Raw genomic sequence first — 16,536 nt, 5'->3', positions numbered from 1 at the left:
GGTGGTATAGAAAGAGGTTTTAGCTGTGGTAAAACGGTAGAGGTTTTAAAAGCTGTGGTATTTACGAAACGCGCTCTGTAGAGCTGTTTGTCCGTTTAGGGCTACTGTAGAAACAACGTGGGCTGTGTCCGAAATAGCCCCCTATACCCTATCGTGCACTATTTGAGGGGACATCCATTTTTAGTGGTGTCCGAATTCATAGTGGACATTATTGAGTGCACTCATAAAATCCCATAATGCATCATAATAACGAGCGTACAACCGATGTACACTCACGGCTAGCTGCTAGCCATCTATTGTGACGCTCGCGCTGAATGAATTCCCGCGTCTCGGCAGAAGATGGCGCCCGCAGCATTTCCAGAGTGGCCGAATTTACTCCCTCGTTTTCACCCGCTCCTTAAAGTGGACTATATTAGTGAACTAATGTAGGGAATAGTGAATGAGGGTATAGTGGGCGATTTCGGACACAGCCATGGTGAATTCCATGTAGGGGGACCCGCGGTGTATGTAGATAGAAATAGCTCATTCTAAGGTTACAAAAACATAACACTTCATTACGTTAGGTCTTTATACACCTCTGAAGACAGTTATGTGTATGATAATGCATTTCTGTCAATAAATTAATTACACACTGGACCTTTAAAACACCTTTAGCATGTGCCGCAAATAACAACACATCAGTCCCCAAAATCTGTCTGTTTCCTCTCTATAATTTGCTGTATACTTTTCTTTACCTTAAAACGCACGAATATTTTGAACACTAGCATGCAGTAAAGTGCCTGATCCTATATGTGCGAGTGAGTTTTTAACTCTGACAGGACTATGTTTGGCACTCCGTGTGTATGTCTGTGCATTGTGGTTTGCTCATAAACTGCTTCAGCTGGATGTGGCTGTCTCATTAAGGAGAGCGTGCTGTCATGGATCCAGCAGGGTGTGTGTGTGTTAGTTAGTGGCTGTAGATTTGTAGACTGACCACTGAAACGCAGATGTGATTATGTAGCTGAAGGTCATATAGGACAGTAACGTCAACTTGTTTGGAACACAAGATTTGAGTTTCCTTAAGTGCACCGATGTCTGTCAGGACACACAAAACAAACATTTTGATGTTGCCTGAGTGGGTGTGATGAGTGAGCGTTTCACTCACAAGCATTCCATTTTACACACAGACACACACTTGAGATTGTATGATGGGTGGCTGCCTTCTCAAACGGATTGAGACTTCCTGTTTCTCTGGTGAAGAAGAGGCCCCGGTGCATTAGGGGTATGAAACATTCCTTTTGGAAATAGAAAGAGTTGAACAGGAAAATATGAAGTAACATGCATCTAGATAAACAATAGTTCTGCTTATCTGGTTCCATCAGACTCATGCAGGGAAGCAGGCGAGTAGTTTAAATGCATGTGTATCTGCCTCTGGGATTATGATTATGGTGTCTGTAAATGTGTGTGTGACCGCGTTCACTCACTCTTTTCACAGCGAGTTCCCATCCAGCCAGGGGAACAGGTACAAGCCCCACTGACATGGTCACAACTGGCTCCATTTTCACAATCGCATACGCTAATACACTCTGCTCCATACCAGCCTTCGGGACACTCTGAAACGAGGCATCATGGGAAAATTGGTTGTTGACATTAAAGTGTAAATGAACATTTATTTACTCACTCTCGGGTCATTCCAAACCGGTATGACTTTTTTCTCTTTTGCAGAACACAAAAGAAGATATTTTGGAGAACGCTGATAACCAAACCCCATTGACTTCCATTGTATGGACACAAAACCACTGAGACATTTCTCAGAATATCTACTTTTGCGTTCTGCAAAGTCATACAGGATTCGAATGACATGACGGTGAATAAATAATTATTTTTAGATGAACTATTCATTTAACAGAAGCTGTGCTGAGCTCTACCAACTCTATGTGTAGTTGTACTATATTGCCACAAGGTGGCAGCATTTACATATTTTTGAAAATCTATTCCTTAACTGAATACGCTTGGCCTTTCACACGGATCATCAATACAAATAAAGAGGGCAAAACTATGAGAAAGAAATAAAGTAAGCAGGTAAACAAAACAGACAGTACGAGGACAGGTGTGATGGTCATACTCATGTGACACTGTTCTCCTGTGCATACAGGCTCACACACACAGCGCCCACTGCTGGCGTCACATGTTACTGCATTACTGTCACACTGGCACACAGTGGCACATCCTGCACCCCAAAAACCTACCTCACCAACTAAATGGTAAAAGTGTGCTATGAATGTGAATTGATCGCACATACATACACACAAAGCCAAATGGACACAAATTAAGAATCAAATACACACCTGCAGAGCAGTTATGACCAGAGTAACCAGGTGGACATTTACACTCTCCTGTTACTGGATCACAGGTAGATCCAGAGTGACAGGAACAGCGGAACATACAGCCTGAACCAAAGGAGCCTGAAGGGCATGCTGGGATGGCAGAAAACATTTTAGACAACAGTACTGTGTAGTTCTTACTTTAGTGTATTTGACACTTTTAATTGACCAACTTTAGATAAACTAATAAATCACTGCTAAACAAGATATTTACAATATAGAATCAAATATAATGAAATAATATTTCCATATATCGGAACCAAGTGCTTATATTTTCATTACATGACAAAAATATTATCTAAAGGTATTTGCTCGTATATTTAAAAAAACATATTTTACAACATTTTATATGATATTATTACACGGCTCATTTGAATGCTTGATTCTGATTGGCCAGTCGCGACATTCCAAGGGTTGTTCTTTTCAAATAATAACCGCTCAAAACTAATAACACATGACCGGTACTACTTGTATGTTTAATATCCCTCCGCTCCAACAAAGGTTACCGTCTGGCGCCATCTTGTGACTATATCTAAAACACTTGTGACTATATCTTTTCGCGGAAGGTTTACGCTTTCAAAATAAACCATTAATAAGCTAATAAAATGTTTCAAATTCATATTTTTTGTCCAGTTTTTTTCTCATGTGGCAAGTAGCCGTGTAATAAGCGGGATAATGTACAGGCAGCCGGTTGTTGTCGCGAAATTAGCCCCTTCAGTGTGATACAAGACCGTCCGCTTCGCGTCTGGTCCTGATCACACTGTCGGAGCTACTTTCGCGATAACAACCGGCTGCCTGTACATTATCCCTTACATATTTTTACAAAAAGGTCATTGTGAAAACATAAAAACTTCTTTCATTAGGAAACTAAAATGTATTTAATAGGAAAGGGCACTCCGACAGGATGTGACAACAAAAAGATTTTGTACGAATAGTTGTGTTGTCGCTTTCCCAAAGCTCCACCTAAAATCACACCTGTCTCACAAGCTGGACCTGTTCTTCCCGCAGGACACCGGCACGCTCCCGTCCGGGGGTCGCACGACTTTCCTCCACAGTCACATGTCTCCTCACAGTTCATACCGTACTGACCGGCTTCACACTCTGTGAAAGGGTGAATGTGAGTGAGAGGAAAAGACAGAAAGAGATTTGGTTTACACTGGCACTGTCTAAATTCTTTTCCCACCCAAAAGAAAGAAAACTACTGTAGTCTAATCTCCATAAACCTCCCTTCAATTGCCCAGAATTCCCTCTGAGGGTTGGATAAAAGAGCCGGTTTTAACATCGAGAATAAACTAAGATCTGTTTAAGGCATTAAGACTTATAACTAAAACAGACACTTTAGAAATGTTATTAAAACATGTCGAAACCCCTGCATGTTTCCAAAGTTCTTAGTGAACAGAAGGGAAACGCATTTATAAACACACCCATAATGTGTGCTAATATATCATTTTCACAATAGAACAGATTTCATTGTAATAGCTGCATAAAACATTTACGCCATGACTTTCTGTCTGTAATAGAAAGCTACTGAGGTGAAATGACTGACATTCTGGGTAGTGAAATTACTGCCACTCACAGCTGTCAGTTTGATTTCATCTGTCAGTATTTAAGTACATCTACTTCTTATTTTGAAGAGTGATAGATTTGTCAGAGTTCATTCTGTACACATTAGAAAAACTAGTACTGTAGCCTGTACTGACATATGACAACCACTAGAGGGCAATCCAAAGCTATTTTTCTCTGTGTTTGTCGGGTTAAACTGGCATTTCCTACCCATCAGGCATTTCTCTCCATGGTCTCCAGGAGGGCATCTCTTCTGACACTCTCCAGTTTTAGGGTCACATGACTCACCAAAAGAGCAGTTACATCGTTCACGGAAACCATCACCGTAAACACCCTCCTCACATTCTGCAAAGAAGCATTAGATTGTAGAGCGGTCACGATAAACCGTCGACAAATATCACGTGATTTATGCACAGCTTTTGAGTGAAGTACGGGAAAATGCTGCTGCATCCGAAAGCCAGAGGGCGCACTCGTGCGGAAACTCCAAATACGCACCGCAGAAGAAGACCTTAACACGGTCTAGAATCTAGGAAAATGCCTATGGACATGTGTTTTTATCACTGTTACTGAAGCCTCATCAGGTATTTTTATGATAATAAAGTATATTTATAATGATCATGTTTGACGGGTGTTGCTTTTTCAAATGCACATTATAAGCGACTCAAACTCGCACTGCTATTAGATCGAGCAGCATTTCCTACTGATCCCAGAGCCGTGCTTCAAGGACAAGCTACGCATTAAAACAAATATCGACACATTGCATATCGCAGACAACTCGATTACAATAGGATTTAGTGGTATCGCGATAAATTCGGCTTGACAACAGCTTAAAAAAGACTGTAGATGATGGTGTACCTGTCTGGCACTGGTTGCCGTGGTAACCAGGTTTACAAGTACATGTGCCGTTTTGAGGATCGCAAGAGAACGCGTTTTTCTGATGGCATTCGCATTCCTCCGAGCAACCTGGACCGTAGGTCCACTTCGGACAGGCTAATGGAGAGAAACACAATCTTACTATATATCCTCACTACACATTTATGTCCTAACAAATTACAGTTCTGAGTTATGTATGTTTCTCATAGCATAGTGAGCTGCCTGTATTGTATTTTTGCTCACCTCAGACATTCAAAAAAGTTTTGCTAAGTTGTATACACTGTTTTTGTATCTAATGCTGAAATTTTGTCTTAGTTCAAAGTTGAATGGGGTTGTGTACACTTACGTAGATGGCAGAATTTGCCATAAAGGCCAGGGGCGCAAAGACATCCCCCATACAGACGGTGACAGTGTCCATTATTGGGACAGTTACACCTCCTCCGACAGAACTTCCCATAAAAACCCTGAAGACAACCTGGAGACATCACACAACGCTTGATAGGAGTTCAACATGTTCAGCTACAGTTTCACACACCACATTACATCATTGTCTTCAAGATACAGTTATCTACGAAAAACTTTAATCTGAGAGGAAGTTCAAAAATATGGAGAGAAAAGAAATGATGATGATGAATGACGTGATGAGGAGACGCTCCACTGTGGCGCAAGGCGTTTAACCCCGGGAGCTCTAAGGGAACTGCAACTTAAATTTACATCTACATGAATTAATTTAGCAGATTCTTTCTGGCAAAGAAATGTAGAAACCAAAGTGGTTGATCATAAAGATCCAAATGGATTAAGATGTTCTGCAAAATACTAAACATTGACAAAATAAGAAAGAAAAAGCATGTACCGTTTTCACAATGTAGACCCTGGACCCCTGGAGGACACACACACTTCCCTGTCACTGGATCACAGTGGCCTCCGTTCTTACACACACACAGACTGTTGCATCCCACACCGTATGTCCCCTCAGCACACGCTAAGAGAGCGAGAGAGAGAGAGAGAGAGAGAATGCATAGATGTGTCACAAATTAACTTTCTACAACAAGGTACAAGTCTGTAGTAGACTGTATGTTCTGCTGAGTTTAGGATAGATAAAAGTCATGGATCTGCTTCACCGTGGGGCATGATGGGATTTCTGTAAGTAAGCTTAATTACAGCAGCAGACTATATTGGAGAGCTGTACATCAGGTAGATGAAAGAAGAAAAAACAGAGGAACAGAGAAAAGGAGCCATCTGTATCTCATTAGGCAATGAACTCTTGCACAGATGCACTCCTTAACATGTTCTGGAGATACAAAAATGTGCTTGCTGTGGTAACATCTGAATGAACAGAAGTATTATTTAGATACGATTTTCAAAGAAGAAAAGTGTTTCACACTATTTCACAATTTTTCTGTTTTAAAATATGTCATGCGTTTTTATGCACCATTTTTGGGACTTTTTGTTCCACTTTGTGTGACAAATACACTTTGGTGTATTTTAGGTTAAGACATCAACGCCGGTCAGAGGTCAGTGATAAAACACTCACATTCATTGCAGATGATCCCAGTCCAGCCGGCCGGACACATGCAGTGATCGTTCTCCACCGAGCACATGCCTCTATTTGCGCAGTCCTCACAGGTCAAACTGCAGTCTTCACCGAACAAGCCATCCTCACACACTGAAACACACTCAGAAATTATATATTTTTCATGAATGAGACAAGCTGTCACGTCCTATTGCTGGGGCGAACCCGGACTGGATGCCTGCTGGGTTCATCGTCCGGGTCCGCCGCTGCAGGCGTCCAGTCCGGGTTCACCCCAGCAATAGGACGTGACACAAGCCCTTGTCAAATCCACAGGTGACTTGGTTTGTAGGCATGAGAGTTTCTCTCACTAGTCTTGCTGATGGCGTTCAGTTCCTCCCTCTGTTCTCGGCTGTGTGTGTGTGTCGAGTGGAAGTCGTGTGTGTCATCATCATAAGGTCATCTTAAAGCAGCGGTGTAATGAAGCAGCTGAGGGGGACGACGCAACAACAGGTCCGGCAAACGAAGCACATCCTGCTCTGAATCTTCATCACCCACCACATCGTCATCTTCCTCATCCAGAACACTCCTATAGAGAGCTGCAGACATACAAAGACAAGCACTCAAGGTCTGAGAAATGATACATACAGAAAGAAATAGAGCGATATAAGACATTTGGGTCAAAATGTCAAACATTTCAAACGGCACTTTGCATCTGAACTCTTCTTACTGTGTTTTGTTTTAGATTACTTTTCTTTGACTCTTTTCTTTTTGTCTTAGATTACCTTTTTAATATTAACAATCTTTGCCGGTTAGGGCAGTCACAAAAGGTCGTGGTCTGGTTCTTGTACTCACGTAAGCAGGATCTCTGGTCATAGTCCAGTCTGAAGCCCACCTGACAGAAACACTCAAAAGAGCCCAGAGAGTTCACGCAGTACTGGGAACATCCCGACGTTTCGGACACACACTCATCGATGTCTAGACAGAATGAGTACACCAGTTCACAACTTTAATGTTTCGCTGCAGACACTCAAATGCAAAATGCTCTTTTTAAGAACACATGGATGAAACGTCTAAAATTGGACACTATGCTTTGGAGAATATAAAAAAACAGAAAATGACCATAAAGCAAACACACACACCATCACACGTGCAGCCGCTGGGACTGAGTGTGTATCCAGGTTCACAGCTGCACTCATAGCCTGCTGGGTAATTCGTACAGTGTTGACTACAGCATGCGTCCCAGCTGGCACACTCATCAGTGTCTGTGGACGACACGCACACAAGCATTTCATCTTCTTTACAAGAAAACAAAATCAGTTTAGTTCATCAGGTGGGTCTTCATACCTATGCATGTTTGGAGGTCCTCAGCAAGCTGGTAACCCTGGTTACAGGAGCACAGGGGGCCGCTGGTGGTGTGTTCACAGTGATGCGAGCACCCCCCGTTATTTTTATCACAGCCGTTCACAATCTCCATTTCTATTCCTGCAGGAGACATCGTTCCATTATATAAAACAACTGTTTTACATTCATACAATTTCAGATAAAGTTTTAGATTTTTACTATTAAATTACAAAACGAGCGAATTATATTGAAGTTTATATTGTCAATATTCCTCTTGCGTGTTTGTACTTACGGTAGCACTGCTTCCCATCAGCACCCAGCTCGAATCCAGGATTACACACGCATCTGAACGACCCCGGCACGTTAACACAGCCGTGAGCGCATTTAGCCTGACCGGATACACACTCATCTATGTCTGAGAGAGCACAGAATCGGACAATGACAATATTAGAATACACCAGTGTTAAACTCACTATTACTATAGTGTGACTGCAAGGACATAATCCAAAAATGAAAATGCTTCCATCATTTATTCACCCTTATCATGTCATTCCAAACCTGTATGACCTTCTTTCTATCACAGAACACAAATGAAGAACTTTTGAAGAATGTTGGTCACCAAACAACACTAGACCCCACTGACTTCCATTATATGGAAACACAACCACATTTCTCCAAATATCTTCTTTTGTCTCGCACATAAGAAAGTGTCATATGCAGGTTTTAAATAACAAAAGGGCAAATATATGATGACATCATTTTTATTTTGTACTCCCCCCTCCACTCTGGATAAAACATATTGGTCAAATGCAGCATAAATGAGCAAGGGTTGGTTTCATAAACATACAGCCGTGAGACCATTTCCAAATGTTTTTCTTTTCTGAATTTACAATTTATAGGTACAGTATATTTAGGTTAGTTTCATTCTGTGAACTACTAACAATATTTCTTCCAAATTTGAAATAAAAATGTTGTTTTTATTTGCATTTATCTGCAGAAAATGAAGACTAGAGAAACGGGTGAAAATAACAGAAAAGATGCTCTGTATGCTTCAGACCTCAAATACTGCAAAGAAAACAAGTTCATGCTCACTTTTAAGCATGATAACAGTAATATTTGTACATGTAATTATAGGAAAAGTTGACTTTTATGTCATTAAGATGACTTTATGTCACTCCTGAGGTTTGATTTTGCTGAAATTCAACAGACTGGAATGGCCACGATACATGTACACGTAGAAATGCTGATTAAATGAAAATTAGCAATGGTCTCTTAAATTCTCCGCAGCTGTGTATATGCACTGACCATCACATGTTTTGCGGTCGGTCGCCAGTCTGTATCCTGGTGTACAGCTGCACTGAGCCTGTCTGTTCACACTGCTGCAGATTTGAGAACATCCACCATTGCGTTCCTGACAGGAGTCCTTCACTGAGACAGCACAGCACACACAGTGTTCACATGACAACTATAACAAAATTACTAGAGTAAATGAATCCAAAGACATTGTGCTTGTGTGTGAACTTACATTCGCAGTGTTTGCCGTCTCTCTTGAGCTGGTAGTCACGGCGACATTCACACCTGTACTGCTCATTCCCCAAGTCAACACACCTGTGCTCACACCCACCGTTCTTCACAGAGCACGAGCTCACCGCTGGAGAGCATCACACACACAACCAGTGTTGGGTGTTACTAGTTACTAAGTAATTAGTTACTGTAATTTAATTACTTTTCCCTTGAAAAAGTAAAGTAAGGGATTACTCTAATTTTTTCTGTAATTTAATTACAGTTACTTCTGATGTAATTAAACTAAATACTTTGTGTAATATATGTGTGTGTGTGCAAGGAATGGACATCAAAATTCAAAGTCTAACTTTAAAATCTGTGCTTTAATGTATAATTCTCACATTTGTAATACTTTGGTCAGTTAATAAAAATACTTAATGTAGATTAATATTATTTATTTGAATGAATGAAAAGAGCCGTTTCATGACTATCATTGAATCACTTAACAAATCAAGGTTGATGTAGGATAGAAGGTAATTAGTAATAAGTAATTAAATACTTGTTGGAGAGAGTCATTTGTAAAGTAATCAAATTACACTATTGAATATGTAATTAGTTACTAGTAATCAATTACTTTTTCAGAGTAACTTGCCCAACACTGCACACAACACACTGGAGTCATCGTCACAAGAAAACAAATCTTGTACTGACGGCGGTGAGATTCGGACCCAGACACCACGCTAAACAGCAGTGATGTAGTCACATGACTCACTGAAAAGATCTCGTGATGACAAACTCAGATTCTACTTTTGGAAAGGATGTAAAAAACGTTGATTTATTTCTCCGGATCAAAATCCAATTTGGATATATTGGGAGATTTGGAAAGGTCTTGTTCTTTTTCTGTGCTTGATGAGGTTTCCATTTGTCCTGTCGGGGTTTGGCAGATTTATGGCAATCTCAGGGGGGAGGTCAGCGCTCCGGTCTCACTCTGATGACATAGCCAGGCCTGTCGCAGTTTGATGACACATCCAGACACAAGTAAAACAGGACAGAGGCTGTTTTAGGGTGATGAGAGCAACAGAGCCAGCGCTGAGCGAGCTGTTTTAAAGCCGTTTGCTGAGTTAGGCAACCTGCTGTTGATCTTCACACAATGCATCACAATGCTACACGCATTAAATCATTAATTGGATGCTTTTTTACGCACTGTGACAATAGCACATGTATAGCCGGAGTGTTTGTGCCTGCAACCATTGGGTTACCAGCTTGTATAATAACAATCTTACCTATGCATGTGCGAGCGTCTGCGTGTATGCGAAATCCCTCACTGCACTCGCAATGGTACGAGCCGAGTGTGTTCACACACATCTGCTGACAGCCTCCATTTAGTTCCTCACACTCATCTATATCTGTTTATGAAGACATACACAAAATAAATAAAGCAATAAATAAGCCATGACGTGCCTCAAATGGAAAATAAGATGCATATATTTGTTCAAATAGTACAGAGAGAATAGCAAAATAAAGTTGACATGAAGCAAAGTTAATGAAGGTCTAGCTTTCAAAGAAGTGGATGAGAAAGAAAAAAGGAAACATTTTAAGAGAGGATGCTTACATAACCCCAATTAAACTTTGTGGGAACACAGGTAATGAACAATAAAATACCACTTCAGTTGCTAAACTTGACCTGGACATGTGCTGGACATGACATCATCTGATTCTTTATCTGTTAACTCACACAAATGATGTCATTGTTGTTTCCTTGTTTTTATTTGATGTACCCTCATAAATTTAAATTGTCAGGGATTCAAAATTAGCTCTCAGGACAACGGAACAAGAACAAGATCTGTGTCCAGACAAAAGTAACATCTACACAATCGAGGTGGGAGGAAAATGGCATTTTCTTACTGTAAATCTTTCAATAAATCATTGAATCCTTTGTTGATAAAAAAGACTTTCAAAAAACAATTCACAATGCTTTATAAACTAGTTTTTCATTTTAGAATCTACAGTACAGCTTTTATGGAGCTGCTGATCTTTCATTCATGGGAATTTAGAGTTTATACAACATCTGCTAAACACATTGGATTTGTATACTTGTGTGTGTATATGTGCATGTGATGTCTTTTAATGTCTTTTCTGCCTTGACACAGAACTGTCCAAAATGTACTTTTTTAAAAATCAAACTTTATCAACTTGATTCAATCAATTTATAATAATAACATAATAACAATAAAAGACAGTCCTTTGACTGGATTTTTGAATGTTGCTAGTGATAATGAACCTCTTTGACCACAATGAATTATATGAAAGACAACTGACGGTCAATTTGGAACTGAATCCTATTTCAGATTTCTCTTTGATTAGTGTAAAAATGTCACAGACGCATTTAAATATAATATTAAAATCTACAAAACAATATAAGCAACAGTACTCGAAAGGAATCTCTATTTATATTCATTAACAACATACAATTTACTACTTGCTTTCACACTCTTAAAAATGAAGGTGCTTCACGATGCCGTAGAAGAACCTTTTTTGTCAAAATGGTTCCATAAAGAACCTTCAACAACCAAAGAACCTTTCTGTCTCACAAAAGGTTCTTTGTGGCGAAAAAAGGTTGGAAAGAGATGGTTCTTTAAAGAACCTTTGACTAAATGGTTCGTTCTCTTTCTGGAACCAAAAATGGTTCTTCTATGGCATCGCTGTAAAAAACCTTTTAAGCACCTTTATTTTTAAGAGTTTCCTCACCTGTGCCATTTTAGTTCAGCAGGACATGGGACAACAGTTTAGATCGTATTTCCCACACTAACAGTTGATCTTGGAACAGATGTAAAACTACAAACCTTCTCCATCCACAAGTCTACATTAAGACCGTTTAAAGCACTAAATGGTTTATACTTTCGGCTTCTTTATCAAGCCTTGGTTATGAGAGAGTCACTCTGATGATAAGCTAAATTGAACAAAAGCTAAATTGTCTTTACCTTGACAGGACTTCCCATCAGGCCCTAGTTTACTGCCATCAGGACAGCGGCAGTAATAACTACCAATTGTGTTACAGCATGAGCCTTCACATCCTCCATTATTGTACGCACATTCATTTTTATCTGCAGAGAGAGAGAGAGAATTAAATATCATTAATGCATTTTATTTAAATCTTTTATTTATAAACACAATACAGTATTTAAAAAAGAATAATCTTCTGACATTTCTAGGTAAAAAATAACCCTAAAGTTTGTGCGTGCGTTTGTATTGATAATGTGTGTTTCTGTAAAGCCTCAGAAACCAAGGATGGGTCGCCAAAGAAAAACACCCAGGCCACACCCACACTTGGTTTCTAAGGCAACACAGCATCACTGGCATCTCACTCTTATGATGTCACATACACAACTGCCCTCATTAAAACAAGCATGTACATACACAGACATTTCTCTCATTTTGTAGTATGAGCTCTTTTGGAGCCATGTGACACAGCATTGACCTTCAGCAAACATGCCATAATAATGCAGAGTGAGTGATTACAGCATCATTCATGTTGAAAAAGGAAGACAGATTTAAGGATGAAATGAAAAGCTAAATGCTCTATCTTTGGTTATTCTATTAGTGAGCTTTGGCAAGTTTCTACAGACTTCGGTCAGCTCTTCCAAACAGGAAGAAAAGAAGGACAAAACAATTCATCATCTGTTTCCTAAATTAAAATATTTTCCTGGGTCACTCTGAAATGATGCTAGAATTTGATTATAATGGGATGTCTCCAAGCAAGAACCTTTGTGTCCCTAAAGATACCAATACATGTCTGCCAATACAGGACAAGGTAATCACAAAAATGTAATCTAAAGTTACAGAGGAAATATTGTAGATCTGTTCAATGTTAAGCATGTTATAAACTTCATAAAGTCCTCAAAAACATTTCAAAATGCCTCTTGTCTTTCAGCGTAACAAGTTGTGGTTTCTGAAAAAATAAAACAAATTGGTTTTTGCCAACTTACACTATACAGCATATAATCATCCATCTTTCTCTGCCTCCTACTGACAGTGAAACGCAGCGCAGAAACAGGCCAGAAAGATAGAAATAGCTGATTTACAAAAAAAACACACTTCATTAAATTCTAATCTTTTAAAGTACTTTGAGCGATATTCCAATGCCACGGTTTCTTTTTGCACTAAAACAATTTATATCAGACTATGACGTTCGTGAATGAATAGAAATAAATGAAAGAATGAATGAAAGAAAGGAAGGAAGATTATTGTCACAGTTAGACCTTTAAGTTTCAAATATGAACTTATTGTCTTATAGCTCACTGTAGGTCCTGACTAATGAGTCTCAAAGGAAAGATCTGGTATTTTCATATCTCTTTATATCTACTTTATCTTCACACATGGTAAAGTCTTCTGTCATCTCTTAGGGTTGTGAATGTTTTGAGGAACAGCAGATGCGTCTCAGGAATATCCTCTGTCGTTTCACGGGGAGATCTTCCTTAATGCTTTAGACAGAGTGGTCACAAAACCTCCAGAACCTTAAGCTAACAGTGTCCTATCAGAGAACAATAAAGTTACTAAAAAACATGACCCACAATCAAACCATAACAAAGAATCAAACAATGAAACCAACTAGACGTTTATTCAGGTGGACTCAATAAGACTCAAATGAAAAAAGAAAGAAAGAAAAGAAAGAAAATAATAAATTAATTAATTTAATTTAATTAAAAACTCAAAAATTCTGTATGTCAACAGTTGTTTTATTTATTCTATTTTTAGTTATTAAGGAATTTTAGCCCAAGCACCTTGTCTGAAACAAGTTGATACTTTAATGAAAGATGACCGAGAACTCCAGTAAGTCTCCTGAGCTTTAAAAGAGAAACTTTTGAGCAATAAATGTTCTGCCAATAACTCAAATATCATAGCAGTGAATATTTACGGCTTTGTCTCGGGGTATTGGGTAGAAGCAACAGAACATTCCAGCACACGCAGACAGATCATGTATGGTTTCTCAATCTCTCATGAGATCGCCTGCTGAGTGGAGACGTTAGAGTCTTTAACTTCTTGAGTTCATGCTGGAATAACATTTAAAATGCTATTTTTGTGCTAACGTATGTCAGACTCGCTACTTCCTGAAGTTAATCTGAATAACAAGAAGATCAGACCTACTGTTGGTCTCTCTCTCTCCTATATGGAGTAAAAACGCAGCTCCCAGCTTCACAGTAAATACTGTTGAGGACTCTGATTTCACTGCCTGTGTTTTGCTGTGCAATAATCCTTCAACCCCACAGACCAAGTTTCCGTTTCGGCGGCCTGTGTCTGGCAGAGGCTCCAGCAGAAGTGTTATAGTTGAATGTTTTCCACACCAAACCAACACACAGCGTGTCAGTATCCCTTCATTAACACAACGGGATGGATAAGCATTCTTTTAAACAGCCTGCAATTTGACTGAGGACTTTAATCACACAGAGAGAGCGTGGGAAACTTTTTTCATATTGTCCTGGTCTTATCAGTGCATATTACTATATAAACATAAATATTGCATTTAAAAAGTCAACAAAAATTTACTTCCACTGTATGTATGTGTGTGTGTGTGTGTGTGTGTATGTGTGTACCAAGTAAACCCTACGGTATGGGGACAAAATGTCCCCACAAAGATGGCAATATCCAAAATCCTTGTCCTTGTGGGGTCATTTTTTGATCCATGAGGAAACAAGCTTATAAATCATACAGAATTACTTTTCTGAAAATCTAAAAGAGCAAACAGTTGTGTGTGATTGTTAGGGGTAGGGAATATGATATACAGTTTGTACAGTATAAAAACCATTGCGTCTATGGAATGTCCCCATAAAACATGGAAACCCAACATGCATGTGGGTGTGTGTGTGTGTTCATGTTTGTATATCCCGGTGGGGACCTAAACCTGAACACACACCAACACATGGGGACTCGTGTCACCGTGGGGACCAAAATTGAGGTCCTCATGGGCAAAAAAGCTTATAAATTGTACAGAACAATATTTTTTTTAAATCTAAAAATGCATAAAGTTTTCTATGATCTTTAGGTTTAGGGGTAGTGTTAGGGGATAAAATATACAGTATGTACAGTATAAAAAACATTACGGCTATGGACTGTGTGTGTGTGTGTGTGTGTGTGTGTGTGTGTGAGTGAGTGCGTGTGTGTGTGTGTGTGTGAGTGAGTGCGTGTATGCGTGCGTGCGTCACTGTCACAATCTATTTAACAGGGTGTGTAAATAAGCTGTTCGGGGATAAGGAACTCTTGCACTTTTCTATACCCTGAGATATTCCATGCAAGAATGCAGAGTCAGGACCCTCCGTGGGGTTGTAACTCTTAACTGCAGCTTAGAGCAAATAGAGGAATGAGAACAGGAAAGGATATACTCGGGCAAACTGTATGAAACACACAGACACTTTACACACACACTGTCTGCTCAGCACATATTATAAACCTGAAGTTGCCGTATGGAACAGTGAAGAGCTTGTTTCCCATGCGTCTCGGACAAACATCAGGATGACAATGTTGTTTAGCAGGATGTTGGTCAAATAATCACACTATTTAACCTTTGTAACGTACTTGTGTTTACTGTTTTTTTAGTATCTTAAAGAGGACATCCTGGACTTACCAGAGGTCCAGACCAAATGTGGGGGGTTTGACTATAAAAAACATTCTCTCCTTGGATTCAAATATGTCACAAATCGCCAAATTTTATGGGTCAAAGTTAAAGGTCCAGTGTATGACCTTATGTGATACATCTATTAAAATACAGCATCCTAAAACATTCTTTCAAACACACACACAGTGTCTTGTTGAAATAACCTTAATAGTTTTACCAGAGCAACATGAAAAAACTCCGGACATTTCACCACCTTATTGTTTTACCATCAGCTCTATGCATTGCAAGCTACTGTAGTCCTTTTACAGAGTGAGTACACACAGTGCACGCCTATTTAACCTTCTCCAACACTTTACGGTGTGAAAACCTCACGTCTACTGTCAAAACAAACCAGCAGGGGAGAAACAACAGAAAATCAAACCAAACAAAATGAAGTTTGCCTGAGAAAACTCGCACACGTACACACAGATGGTCGACAGAGAGTATAAGGTGTGGGAAGACAAACCCCAGGCCAACAAGCTTCAAAGCTTGACAACAATTAACCTCTTTAATAAATCAAACCCCTATTCAACACAGACACATACTTACCTAAAATACATAAAAGCATCAACACAAACACATGCTTTCTTACACTTTCATAATCAGTGTTGGGTGTAACTAGTTACTAAGTAATTAGTTACTGAAATTTAATTACTTTTCCCTTGAAAAAGTAAAGTAAGGGATTACTCTTATTTTTTCTGTAATTTAATTACAGTTACTTTTGATGTAAT

At 39.3% G+C, this 16,536-nt stretch overlaps 1 protein-coding gene across 1 annotated transcript in view; it reads right to left on the bottom strand.

Moving 5' to 3' along the window:
* megf6 (multiple EGF like domains 6) overlaps positions 1 to 16,536 on the bottom strand; it is a 37,933-nt gene that overhangs the window by 17,471 nt on the left and 3,926 nt on the right. The window contains 17 exon segments of the mRNA XM_057351129.1: positions 1,464 to 1,592; positions 2,328 to 2,456; positions 3,339 to 3,464; positions 4,137 to 4,271; positions 4,782 to 4,916; positions 5,146 to 5,274; positions 5,653 to 5,781; positions 6,334 to 6,465; positions 6,681 to 6,908; positions 7,165 to 7,287; positions 7,452 to 7,574; positions 7,657 to 7,794; positions 7,946 to 8,068; positions 8,959 to 9,081; positions 9,179 to 9,304; positions 10,440 to 10,562; positions 12,138 to 12,260. Of these exon segments, the coding sequence (XP_057207112.1) occupies positions 1,464 to 1,592; positions 2,328 to 2,456; positions 3,339 to 3,464; positions 4,137 to 4,271; positions 4,782 to 4,916; positions 5,146 to 5,274; positions 5,653 to 5,781; positions 6,334 to 6,465; positions 6,681 to 6,908; positions 7,165 to 7,287; positions 7,452 to 7,574; positions 7,657 to 7,794; positions 7,946 to 8,068; positions 8,959 to 9,081; positions 9,179 to 9,304; positions 10,440 to 10,562; positions 12,138 to 12,260 (2,274 nt within the window).

This window comes from Triplophysa rosa, linkage group LG14 (assembly GCF_024868665.1).
Source record: "Triplophysa rosa linkage group LG14, Trosa_1v2, whole genome shotgun sequence".
In the NCBI taxonomy this organism is placed as follows: Eukaryota; Metazoa; Chordata; class Actinopteri; order Cypriniformes; family Nemacheilidae; genus Triplophysa; species Triplophysa rosa.
The sequence above is the reverse complement of the archived record's forward strand: the minus strand, read 5'-3'. Positions and strand labels throughout refer to the sequence as shown.